Source organism: Nuphar pumila, chromosome 13 (assembly GCF_984573655.1).
Source record: "Nuphar pumila chromosome 13, dmNupPumi1.hap1.1, whole genome shotgun sequence".
Lineage (NCBI taxonomy): Eukaryota > Viridiplantae > Streptophyta > Magnoliopsida > Nymphaeales > Nymphaeaceae > Nuphar > Nuphar pumila.
In genome coordinates this window covers 96,617,738-96,630,503 of record NC_143261.1, presented here as the reverse complement: position 1 = coordinate 96,630,503, position 12,766 = coordinate 96,617,738, and the positions used below count along the sequence as shown (strand labels likewise).

Sequence of the window (12,766 nt, the reverse complement as noted above, 5' to 3'; positions counted from 1 at the left end):
TTTCCTCTTTTCAATTAAGTGTGACTTTCATAAATGTTTTTAAAAACCTTGTGAACTCTTGGGCTTATTTTGCCTAAAGTATGCTTGGAGACTTCGTTTCTCTTATTTGGAACTTCACTACATGTTTGAAGCATTTTTTAGTTCTTTGAGTATCAATTCATATAATGATTCGTATATGCATATGCTCTTTATGGCCTTTTTTGGGCTCTCATTCAATAAAGCATATGTATGTTATGCCTCTTCGTAGGCTTCTTGTGGTATCCCTTAGTGGATCATTTTGTTATTCCCCATTATGGGGTTATATTTGTCCAATGGTGGACCATATGAATGCATTATGCATTCTTGCAATTTTTGCATAATTTGCTTCCGCCCATTTTGTTTTAACATAATGTATGATTTAGAAACTTTGGTTTTCTAAATTTTTCGTTTCATACTAAAGTAACTATCATATTATGCATAAATTTTGCACCTTGTTAGGAATGTTCCTTTTTTGAGTAAAGTGCAAAGATATTGTTTACTTGTTCTTTGTTGTTTTCTTTTCTCAGGATCTTGGAGATAGGACAAAGGGAAGTACCCTGGATGGTTCGGGAAATGGGTTCATCATTTGAAGACAATTGGAGGAAGGCTATTTCAAGTTTCATTGCATCCTTGCCGAAGCCTCTTGGAGTCGCCGAAGAATCGTGGAGTTTTGCCCTTTTTTTCAATCTTTTTGTTTCCCTGCAAAGCTTGAGGGGGGGTGTTAAAATGTACCCATCAATTGTTGTAATTAGACATATTTTATATATATAAAAGATGATACATATACATATATGGTATATATGTATATGTATCCTCCTATTTATATATATAAAATATATATTTTCCTTTTGTTTAGCCGTAAGGGTATTTTAGTCTTTTCCTCTGTTTTACGCACATTCACTTTATGAATGTGATTGTAATTTATTTTATTTTTATTTTTCTTTTATTTTTTATTTCTTTTTTCTCAAGTACCAAAAGGTACCTTGGGGGGCCCACTCAAATAGACGTTGGGCCCCTTCCAACGGTCACATTTGTGACCGTTGGAGGGGCTCCAACGTCTATGAGTGGAGCCCCTCCAAGGCTCCTTTTTGTTGTTATAAATAGGGGCTCTCCCCTTTGTATTTCTTAATTCTTGAGAGAGCTTATGCTCCATTGTAATGGGGTTTTTACCCCTTCTCCATTATTCTTCAATGATATGCAACTTATGACTTTATGTCATATTTTTCCCTTTTTATGGGTTTTATGTGTTAGCACATTATGTGCTTATGTTGTTTCCCTTTAATGGGTATATTTGCACTCCACGTGCATAAGTATGGGTTCATTATTGAACCCAATATATTCCAAGTCACTTTCTAACATTAATATCTACACCCTCAAGATTATGTTGTGATTACAAAAGCATCATCTATAACGTGAGCAACTATACATTTCATGAGCGAACTAAGAATATCGAAATGGAATATCATTATGTTCATGAAGAGTTCCTAAAGAAAACCATCAATCTACCATATGTGTCATCTGAGTATCAATTGGCGAACTTCCTCACTAAGGTGGTACCATCTCCCATACTCCACTTTCTTGGCAAACTCTCGGTTGTCATTCCGTGAGTTTGATGGGGTGTTACAATATGGGTTGTGTATAATATATTTATATATATATATATATACACACGTGACAGGATTGTAACATGTATTACCCTCTAGGGGTATTTTAGTCTTTTGACCAATGTAATTTTTCTGTAACAGGTGTCATCCAATAAGGGTTGTTTTTATTTTATTTTGTAATATGTTATATTGTCAAGGGAATTTATGTCCTTGACAATATAACAACAATATAGTTGTTGGGGCTCATAACAGACAGATTTCTAGCCGTTGGGGAGCCCCAACAACTATATTGTGGGGAGTCTCTCACTCCCCTTTTAGTCTATAAATATGGGGATTAGTGCATGTAACGACCCCAACTAATCCTCATAAAAATAGTGGACTTTTTTTTTAAACAATTGCAAAAACAAACCCAAGGATACAGGGTCTCACAGATTTAATATATCAAACCTCAAACAGACAGTGCATTGAATCAACGAAGAATAAACAACTTTATTAATCAATTGAATAAATGTCAAATAAGTTGAAATAGTAAAAATTGTCTTTCATAATGAGCCACATGTCAGGGAACCCAGAACTAGTCACGCAAGGCTCACAGTCTCTAGCTGACAAGTCAACCCATCACTGAGCAACCGAACCAGTAAAATAGTCTTTGAAAATGGGTAATAGCCAAAGTCCTTTGTATGAATTCCTCTAAAAATTTAAACAGTAAGAAAATAGAATAAACCAAATTCATGAATAATTTCAGAGGAATATCACAACAACAATTTTCATAATCAACTTACCATTCAAGCATTTAAATAAGTATCATGAATAACAATTATCATGTGAAACAGAATAAGCATGAATGCATGAACTAATGCAAAACAGTAAAGATGCATGATTCAATGCACATGTATGAATAACTTATTAAGTTATTTATCAGAATTGTTTTTGTATGTATGTCTCTATTAAATACACAATTTTAGTTTTCACTTTTTCTTAAACCCGTGGATATTCAAAACGGGCAAAATATTCTCGAAGTCTAAGTTAGGTTTTTAGTTGTAACTTAACACACAATTTGTATTTGATTACTGCGTTTCACACTTGTTCATCGATCGATATCAGGAATCAACATCATCCATCAGAACATTAGAAATTAACATCTAATGTTGGGACATCAAGGAAATCAACATCCATTGACGCCACTTTCTTGGTATACCAATAACTACAGTTGAGTCAACAATACCACGTCCAGGCAAAGTGGTTGAATCTCCCTAAAACTGTGGTTGTGAAGTGAACCACCATATCGAGTTCAGGGGGCACAATCGCACGAAATTTTAATATCCTCACAGTTTTCCTAAAATCAACATCCAAAATTCCCACACTGTGGAAGGGACATCAAGGAAGAGAGTAATTACATTGCTTGCTCTCTTTTATCTTTTTAAACAAATTCAGGTTCTTTACACAAGAACCGATTTGTAAATCAATATGCAAAACTAATTTTGAGCCCTAGCCCGCATAATTTAACAGTGGAATTAGCTTTGGAAAACCAATAATTATCAGAAATAAGTTTTGCAATGCATAAATTAAAATCAACAACATTGGAGAAACACCTGCTCCTGGCCCACACGGCCGCAGTGGTTCACATCTGACCACAAAAGCGTCTCAAAGTGATTTATACATCCTTTGCAAATAGTGAACATGCAACACACCTTGTTTCAAAACATGTCCACAATGCACATTCAATCACACAACATGAATGCACATAAAGTCAATTTGATACGCATGCGAACAGATGTTTGCAACTTACATTATCATGATTCATTTCATGCATAAATACCCAAACATGCACATTATCATAATTATACAAACATCAAAATAACTTCAGAATTTTCATGTGTATGATATGCGCATTTACAATGTAGTAATTAAATGCATAAACATGCACACTCAAATCCAAAACATATATAGCACCACATGAATGCATGTCTGAACATAACAACATTGTTCAGAATCAACATCCAACACAGTGTTAATCTGATTGGGATGCACAAACACACACTCTATCAAATCTGATCAGATTGCACATAACGCACCACTCGACAACCTAATCAGATTATACATGTGCAATAAGTGTCAAATCCGATCAGATTGCATGTGCACCAACAGTGCCCAAATCTGGTCAGATCATACACCGTACCCACCTCAACGGCATGCTCTCATCAGCATGTTGTTGCTGCATAGATATGCACAGCAGCATGCTGTTACTACTCAAACATGCTATCAGCAGCATGTTGCTGCTGTATAAATGTGCCCAGCCGCATGCTCTGAACAGCATGCTATTGCTGAACAAGTGAGCAGCAATGCGCTGACCTGAACAGCCACAAAAAAAAATACATCTATAAGCAGTCCATACTAGTCATTCGATTGACATAAAGAAAATTTCGTGTAACAGTCAACATAGAAGCACAACTCAGCTTTGACAGCAGCCCACCATAATACTGATATCAGTCCATACAATGACAAAACCCAGATTTGATAATAGCCCACCAAAATTACTTGTAGGCAATACGGTAGACCACCATCAAGCTAGCATAAGGGACTGATAACAATGAATGAAATCAGATTTTCACAACAGCCAATTAATTCAACCTATTTATAAATCGGTTTGATAACATAAAAAAAAAAGATTTACAACAGGTCTGATTAGGCTATGCACACACGGCAAGTCTGACCACACTGCACCCACACAGAGTGCCGATCTGATTAGCCAAAAATATAAAAAATATAACTACATGCCAATCAGCAGGCCTCGTTTGGATCAAATCTGATCCCAAACCATAAACATTTATTTTTCTTTCAAGAACATAAATGGACCATTCAAGAAATCATGGTCATCCCACATATATATATATATATATATATATATATATATTCAGCATGCTCCGCTAAAAAAAAGAGATTGACCACTTTAACATAGATTAATACATGCTTTAATCAGGAAAAAAACTATGGCATGCTTTCATCAAATCAGTAATACATGAAATCGTAAATCAAAGCATATATTTATACATGTTTTTGAATTAGATTTTTCTTTTCCCATTTAAAATTTCAGATGAACCTGATTTAAAACTCTTTCTTCTCATACGAATCTAGCGAGGAACACGTACCTTAATCAAATGTGGAAATAGATAGAAAAATGACGGACGATAGGTAAGAAAGATGGATTTTTTATTTCCTCTCTCTCTCTCTCTCTCTCTCTCTCTCTCTCTCTCTCTCTCCCACGAGTTTGTGGTTTTCTCAACTCTCTCGCTCTCTCTCCCACGAGTTTGTGGTTTTCTCCACTCTCTCGCTCTCTCTCTCTAACTCTCTCCCTCTCTCTCGAGAATCTCTCTAGAATCACGATTCTCGAGAGAGGAGGAGTCCAGCCCCCCTTTTATAATTTTTTTTTAGGTCTTCTACGGAGAGGGGGGTGACGTCCCCTCTAGAGGCCTCTCATATGGGTAGAGTTTTACCACATGTAGAACTCTACCTTCTACCTTCCTTATCCATTTAGATTTTATCTCTTTTATTTTGTTTAAATTAATATTCTCAAGGAATATTCCAAGGGGGTTTTGGAAGCCTATATGTTAAATATGTATATGTAAATGAATATATTTCTGTACTGTATTGTACCACTTGTACAACATACTGTACTGTATTGTACTACTGTACTGTATTGTACTGTATTGTACAGCATACTGTACTGTATTGTACTATTGTACTGTATTGTACAACATACTGTACTGTATTGTACTATTGTACTGTATTGTACCACTCGTACAACATATAAATATCAATGGAAAGGGGAGAAGACATCATTGCCGCCCAACATTTTTTTCTCTCTTCCCTCTTACCTCTCTCTCTATCTCTTGCTACGATAGTAAGGTGACTCCCACATCTGATTTCTCACATGGTATCAGAGCCAAGGGCGTGGTAATCACGATCATCTGGAAGGCCCCTAAGGACCTTGACGTGCGTTTTTTGGCGTTCTCAAGGAAAGTGTTTTTTTTTTCATCTTTTCTCTGTTGTTTCTCCGTTGAATCACTATATTTCGACGTCGTTTCTTCATTTCCTCATATTGTGCATCTTTTCCTTCTTACATATTCTGTTATCCCCAATTTTATCAACCCTAATTTCTGTTTTCCCCAAATTTGGGAACCCTCATTTCTCAAAAGTGCCTCTTTTCTCAAACTTCTTGTGATTTCTTATCTATTTCTTGCAATATAGTTGATAAATCGTACATTCTGCACGATTAACTAAAAAAAAAAATCGTGATTTCCAAAACTCAAAAATTTTTGTCCGTACAACCTACGAATTTCTGTCGTGCTGTTTGATTCATCTTTGATCTTCTTCCTTATGGATTCTAAAATCAGCCCCGGATTTCTTTCTCAACTTGTTTCTCACAAATTAACTCATGATAACTACTTACTTTGGAAACGCCAAATTCTGCCGTTTATCCGAAGTCATGGTCTTTCCGGGCATCTGGATGGGGGATCACCCGCCCCACCTATGACTATTACGCAAGAGGTAACTGGTAATGATGGGAAGGTGAGTTGCATTGCTATTCCAAATCCTGCGTATGATGTTTGGTTTCAGAAGGACCAATCTGTGGTTGCCTATTTGACTGCCACGTTATCTGATCGTATATTACAAACTATCTCTGACCATTTTACTGATGCAGAACTATGGAGACATCTTGCTCACTCTTATTCACAGGTTTCTGAATCACGTGCACTTCAACTGAAATGGCAGTTCCAATCTATGCGAAAGGGAACTAAGACCATTACTGAATTTCTAGGGGATATCAAAATTATCATTGATCAGTTGGCCGCTATTGGATATCCTGTTTCTGACAGAGATGTTGTTCAGCAGGTATTGGGAAGCCTTGGGCCCCAATATCGTATGTTTTGCACTGCATTACAGGTTGCCTCTACACTTCCATGCTTTGAGGATTTACAGGCCAAACTCCTACAGTATGAAGTTAGTTTGACTCAAGATCATCTTATTGATGATCCTCATCCTGTCATGTTTACATCTGGGTCTACCTCATTTCGTCCACCTGCTGCTCATATGGGTCGTGGAGGACTCCTTCCTACTCCTACTGCTCCACCTGCCACTAGAGGTACCCGTGTCCCTACTTGCTTCCATTGCAACAAGCGTGGCCATGTGAAAGCAGATTGTTGGCACAACCCACAGAATCGCAACAAGGCAGGGAGGCCAGGACCAAGAGCTGGACAGATGAATGTTAGACAGTTTCAGGGGCAGCCGCAGGGAAATTTTCGAGCACATCAGGGTACTGATCAGGGACAGAGTGCAGGGTTGCCACATGATGTGCAACAAATTCTGATGACTGCATTTAACAACATGAATTTGCGTCAGAATAATGATGGAGTTTGGTATATTGATTCTGGAGCAGCCGCACATGTTACTTCTGATGCAGGTAAACTTTCCAACATGGTTCCTTATATTGGCACTGGCACTATTATCACGGGAGATGGTTCCCACCACCCTATTTCTCATACTGGAAATGCATCTCTCTCTTTGTCACAATCTACACTACCATTGAAAAATGTCTTACTCACTCCTGCCATTGAGAAAAACATTTTATCTGTTTCTAAATTGGTTGATGAAACAAATTCATCCATGGAATTTACTCCGTCTTATGTTTGTCTTAAGGACCTTCGAACCAAGAAGATGCTCGCTAAGGGTGAACGACGCGGAAACATGTACGTCTTCGAAGCAGCCCCCGGGACTTTGAAGACGTCATCTACCGTGTCTCCATCTTTTCCTGCTTATTTGAGTCAGTCTTCTTCTGTTATGCAATGTAATAAGCCAGTTTCTTGGCATCGTCGGTTAGGTCATTGTAGTCAAGGGTTCCTTGACAAATTGTTTTCTCAGGGTTTTATTCCCAAAGTCAAATTAGATCATAAGTGTCCTAGTTGTAATGTCTGCAAGAGTCATGTACTTCCCTTTCAAAGTATCAATAAAAGAGCTTCCAAGCCATTTGAAATTATTCACTCTGATGTTTGGGGCCCAGCTCCTGTTTCATCTCTATCTGGCTCTCGTTATTATGTGTTATTTCTTGACTCTTTCACTCGTTACACTTGGATTTACTTTATGAAATCTAAATCTGAAGTGTTCAAACTTTTCAAACAATTCCATGCTCTTGTTCAGAACCTTTTCAATTCAAATATCACTTATTTCCAGTGTGATGGTGGTGGAGAATACATATCTCATGATTTTAGTGAATATTTAAAGGACCATGGCATCACACGTAACTCCTCTTGTCCTTACACTCCACAACAGAATGGAGTAGCAGAACGTAAGCATCGGCATATTGTTGAAACCGCGTTAAGTATGATGCACAATATTGATATTTCTTTCTCTCTTTGGACTGAGGCCTTTCACACTGCAGTGCATATCATTAACAGGTTGCCTATGGAATTATTAGGAGATCAGTCTCCTTATTATTTGCTTCACGGTTCTCACCCTTCTTATGATGATTTGCATGCTTTCGGATGCATTTGTTATGTCCATGTGGATCATTCTTTACGTAACAAGTTTCAGGACAGAGCAGTTCAGTGCAGATTTCTGGGATATGCCGATGGGTATAAAGGATATAGATGTTATTATCCTATTTTGGGTAAGATTAAGGTGTCTAGAAATGTTGTTTTTGATGATGACCATTTCAGCACTTGTGATACTTCTCAGGTATATGAGCAAACTACTTATGATCCATGGCTTTGTGATACTTTGCTATATGACTCTATCAGAGATCCTGTTGTTGATGAACCAATTCAGTTTGAAGCAGACAACTCCATCATCCAGGATGCACCTTCACGGTTTTCAGGTTTGGTTTATGCCCGTCGAGGAGCCCCTTCAACTCCATCTCACGAGGCTCCCCCTCTTCGACGATCCACACGTGAAAGGCATCCTATCCATCGTTGGGTTAGTTACAACAATTTTTCTCTTGACTTTCAGTTGTTTCTAACCAATGTGGCCAAAGAGAAAGAGCCGTCTACTTTCCATCAGGCAGCCCATTCTCGAGCTTGGGTTGAAGCTATGAACGAAGAAATGGCAGCACTTCATGAATGTCATACATGGGATATTGTTCCTCGACCTGTTGATAGAAATGTTGTTGGTTCCAAATGGGTTTACAAGATCAAGCGTAAACCAGATGGTAGCATTGAAAGATATAAAGCTCGCCTTGTTGCACGCGGATTCACACAACAATATGGGCAAGATTATGAGGAAACTTTTAGCCCTGTTGTCAAAATTAGCACCATTCGTGTGATCCTCACTTTGGCACTTCAGCATGGTTGGTCTCTTAGCCAGTTGGATGTCAAGAATGTGTTCCTACATGGGGACTTGAAGGAAGAGGTGTATATGGAGCAACCTCCTGGATATAGTGAACATGATGCGGCTACATGGGTTTGTAAATTGAGAAGGTCTCTTTATGGTTTAAAACAGGCATCTCGGTCTTGGTTTGAGAGTTTCTCCATGGAAATTCAGCAGCATGGCTTTTCTAAGAGTATACTTGATCATTCTTTATTTATGTATATAAGAATGATCATGTTACTACTTGGGTTCTTATATATGTTGATGACATCATTATCACTGGGAGTGATGATGCACATATTGCCTTGGTCAAGTCTTTACTCATGGCCAAATTCAAGATGAAGGACTTAGGACCATTGCGATACTTCTTGGGAGTTGAAGTCGATAGACAAGATGATCGACTCACTCTAAGTCAACACAAGTATACTCTTGACATTCTTCACACCACTGGTATGATTAATTGTAAACCTCTCAGCACCCCATCTGTCTTAAATCATAAGATTAGTGCAAAAGAAGGCCAATTATATCATGATTCCACTTTATATCGCCGCATTGTTGGTATGTTGCAATATCTTACATTTACAAGACCTGACATTGCTTATGCTGTAAATCAAGCATCTCAGTTTATGCATGCTCCCACTGATTGTCATATGGAATGTATTAAGCGTATTCTCAGATATCTGAAAGGGACTATTGGAGATGGATTGCTCTATCACAAAGATGAAAGCTTCACTACAGGACACCGTTTACTTACATATTGTGATGCAGATTGGGGTGGGAACCCTGATGAGCGTAGGTCGGTTTCAGGATATTGTGCTTTTATTGGCCCAAATATTGTCACTTGGAGTAGTAAGAAACAAAAGGCCATTGCTAAATCCAACACTGAGGCAGAGTACAGGGCAATGGCAGCAGGGACAGCTGATGTCACTTGGGTACGGCATCTTCTTCAAGAGTTGAATGAACCTATCTCTTCCTCTCTGCTTTTATGTGATAATCAAAGTGCCATTAATATTTCTTTTAACCCTATTCATCATTGTTGCACGAAGCACATTGAGATTGATCAGCATTTTGTTAGACAAAAGATTGAAACAGAAGAAATTGAGGCTTCGTATGTCAGATCAGAAGACCAAGTAGCAGACATCTTCACCAAAGGATTGGTTAGTCATCAATTTTGGTTACTTAAGGGCAAGTTGAGCATGATTGAAGATCATCCTCAACTTGAGGGAGGCTATTAAATATGTATATGTAAATGAATATATTTCTGTACTGTATTGTACCACTTGTACAACATACTGTACTGTATTGTACTACTGTACTGTATTGTACTATATTGTACAGCATACTGTACTGTATTGTACTATTGTACTGTATTGTACTATTGTACTGTATTGTACTATTGTACTGTATTGTACCACTCGTACAACATATAAATATCAATGGAAAGGGGAGAAGACATCATTGCCGCCCAACATTTTTTTCTCTCTTCCCTCTTACCTCTCTCTCTATCTCTTGCTACGATAGTAAGGTGACTCCCACATCTGATTTCTCACACTATATGGGGTAGAGTTCTACCCCAGGTAGAACTCTACCTCATCCTTATTTTATTTTGAAGCTTTTTTCAAACTTTAAATTCAAAATAGTATTAAAATTGTCATGGATTGATTTTGGATCCAAGATCCAAATCCATATCGATCCTACCTACACAAGATCCTGGTTAATATGGATCCTGGACTGGGTCTAGATCCATATCAACTTGGATCAAACGGAGTGGATCCAGTCTGATCCAATCCAGAAAAAGGTAAAAATAGAGGCGAGTCATTTTTGAAAAACGCAACTTTCGTGCCTACCATAACCCGATTTTAGAAAAATAAGGCACCAACGTTCTCAAGATTACGAGACACATGTAACGGTATACTTACATGATTTTCGCCTCTAAATTTTGCCTGAATTTAACCTGAATTTGGCTCAAATGTAAAGGTTAAATACGAAAATTTTCTCAATTATTAATTGTCTCATAATGGTCTTGTCAATGGGCTCTGGGCCACGCCCAGACCCAGCTGACGTCACCCATATTTTAATATGTTTTCCATGATTTCTATCAATTTCATTAAATACTTAGTTAAAAATTCAAAATTTTCGAATTTAAAAATCATGGAAAAACACGATATTAAATTAATGCATTTTATGTGTGTTTGACTCCCAAATAAAGACTTTATTTTTATATTGTGTGTTCAGTTTCCCTAAGCTCAAAAGTGGCTGGTGTGCTTGTGCTTTTGCCCCTTTGTGTGGGTGTGTTTGAGTCTTGCTTGAGGTGTGTGAAAAGTTTGTGATTTCATTACACAAACCACACACACACACACACACACAATGCACACACATTTGATCAGGTCCCATTAAGTACAAATAAGTTTTCTTTTTCATTCTTTTCATTCTTTTCATTTTTTGATTTTTTTTCATAAATTAACCTTGCTGATGTGATTTACATGGTTTGGTTAGTGTGAATCCGACCTTGGATCGTCCGATTATGACATGTAGGAACGATTTTATGTGCCCTGAAAAATCAACAACCTACAATATTGATATTTTCTTGGCTCATAAAATTGTGTTTTTTCATCAAGAGAACGTGATACAAGAACTGGTTCCTAGCATTTGGATCATGCTGAAACCATCTGAGGTCCGATTGGGTTGATATGATCCGCACCTATGATTTCTAGCTCATTCGGCTGGTAAGGTCAACATGACCAAATAGTACCCCCCACACATACATATAAAAGAAAAGATGAAAAGACTCAAAACATTTAAAAAGAAAAGTTCACATACCTTGCAGCACAACTCTTATAATATGTAAAAATACTTTCACTCACTTTGAATACCAACTGATCAAAGCAGAGGTCCACCTGAAACCAGCCAAAATTTGTGTATGAGCGAAGACAAAATGCTATGATGTGTATGGTTTTGCACGCATCATCACAAAAATGAAATCACTTTATTTATACACATTTCTTATTTTCATATAAATATCAACCACACGGGCACGTGAAATTGTCTTATTTATTCAATGAATACAAAAATGTTTCTACTTGGAAAATCCATTTTGAGAAAATATAGTCAATTTATGCTAGCAGAGCTACAAACAATCTCTCTTGATAATACAAACCTGATTGAACAACCTTCAACTTTCAATAAGAAAAGTTTAGCAGTATCTTTAGTTGGAAAAACAAATTTCATCATTTTATGGCACCACTAAATTACCAGCTTAGGGATCAATTGTCACAGCAGCCAGAAACTAAACAGCAGCACTGCCAATTCAAAATATTGAGACGCGACTTTGGGTCTGGATCCAGATCCAGACTGACGTGCCTGATGTAATGCCTATATGTAAACCCCTCCTTATGTATTTTGTTTCCTGTTTTGCCCCTTTTATGTAATAGACTTTGTACATTAGTCTTAGGGGCATTATAGTACATGTAACTTGATAATAAAAGGAACCCACGACCCACAAGGGAGGTGCGTGGAGTATCATGGCAGCCTTCTTCTTCTCCTACCTCTCTCAACTTTGGGTGACGTGACCCAGATTTACTTGGTATCAAAGCGCGGTTAGGTTTCCATCTCCTCATCGCATTAAGTTTGGAAGGGTCTTGGCTCATCTCCCCATTTCTTATCTTTCTTTTTCTTTTCTTCCTGTTTATCAAACTCCCTTGGCTGAAAATCCCTAGACCACGATTTAGGCTTTGGGTTTTTCTTTCTCGTCTGAAAAACAAAATCTCCTGTGGGTCTGAAAACTT

General features: G+C 37.6%; 1 protein-coding gene across 2 annotated transcripts in view; it reads right to left on the bottom strand.

The window, feature by feature from the left end:
- Window positions 1–12,766, bottom strand: part of PIR121 (transcription activator) — a 194,568-nt gene that overhangs the window by 71,299 nt on the left and 110,503 nt on the right. For both annotated transcript variants that reach the window (XM_089985299.1, XM_089985300.1), the window contains one exon: window positions 11,802–11,878. In XM_089985299.1, the coding sequence (XP_089841425.1) occupies window positions 11,802–11,878 (77 nt within the window). The remainder of the gene's footprint in view (window positions 1–11,801; window positions 11,879–12,766) is intronic.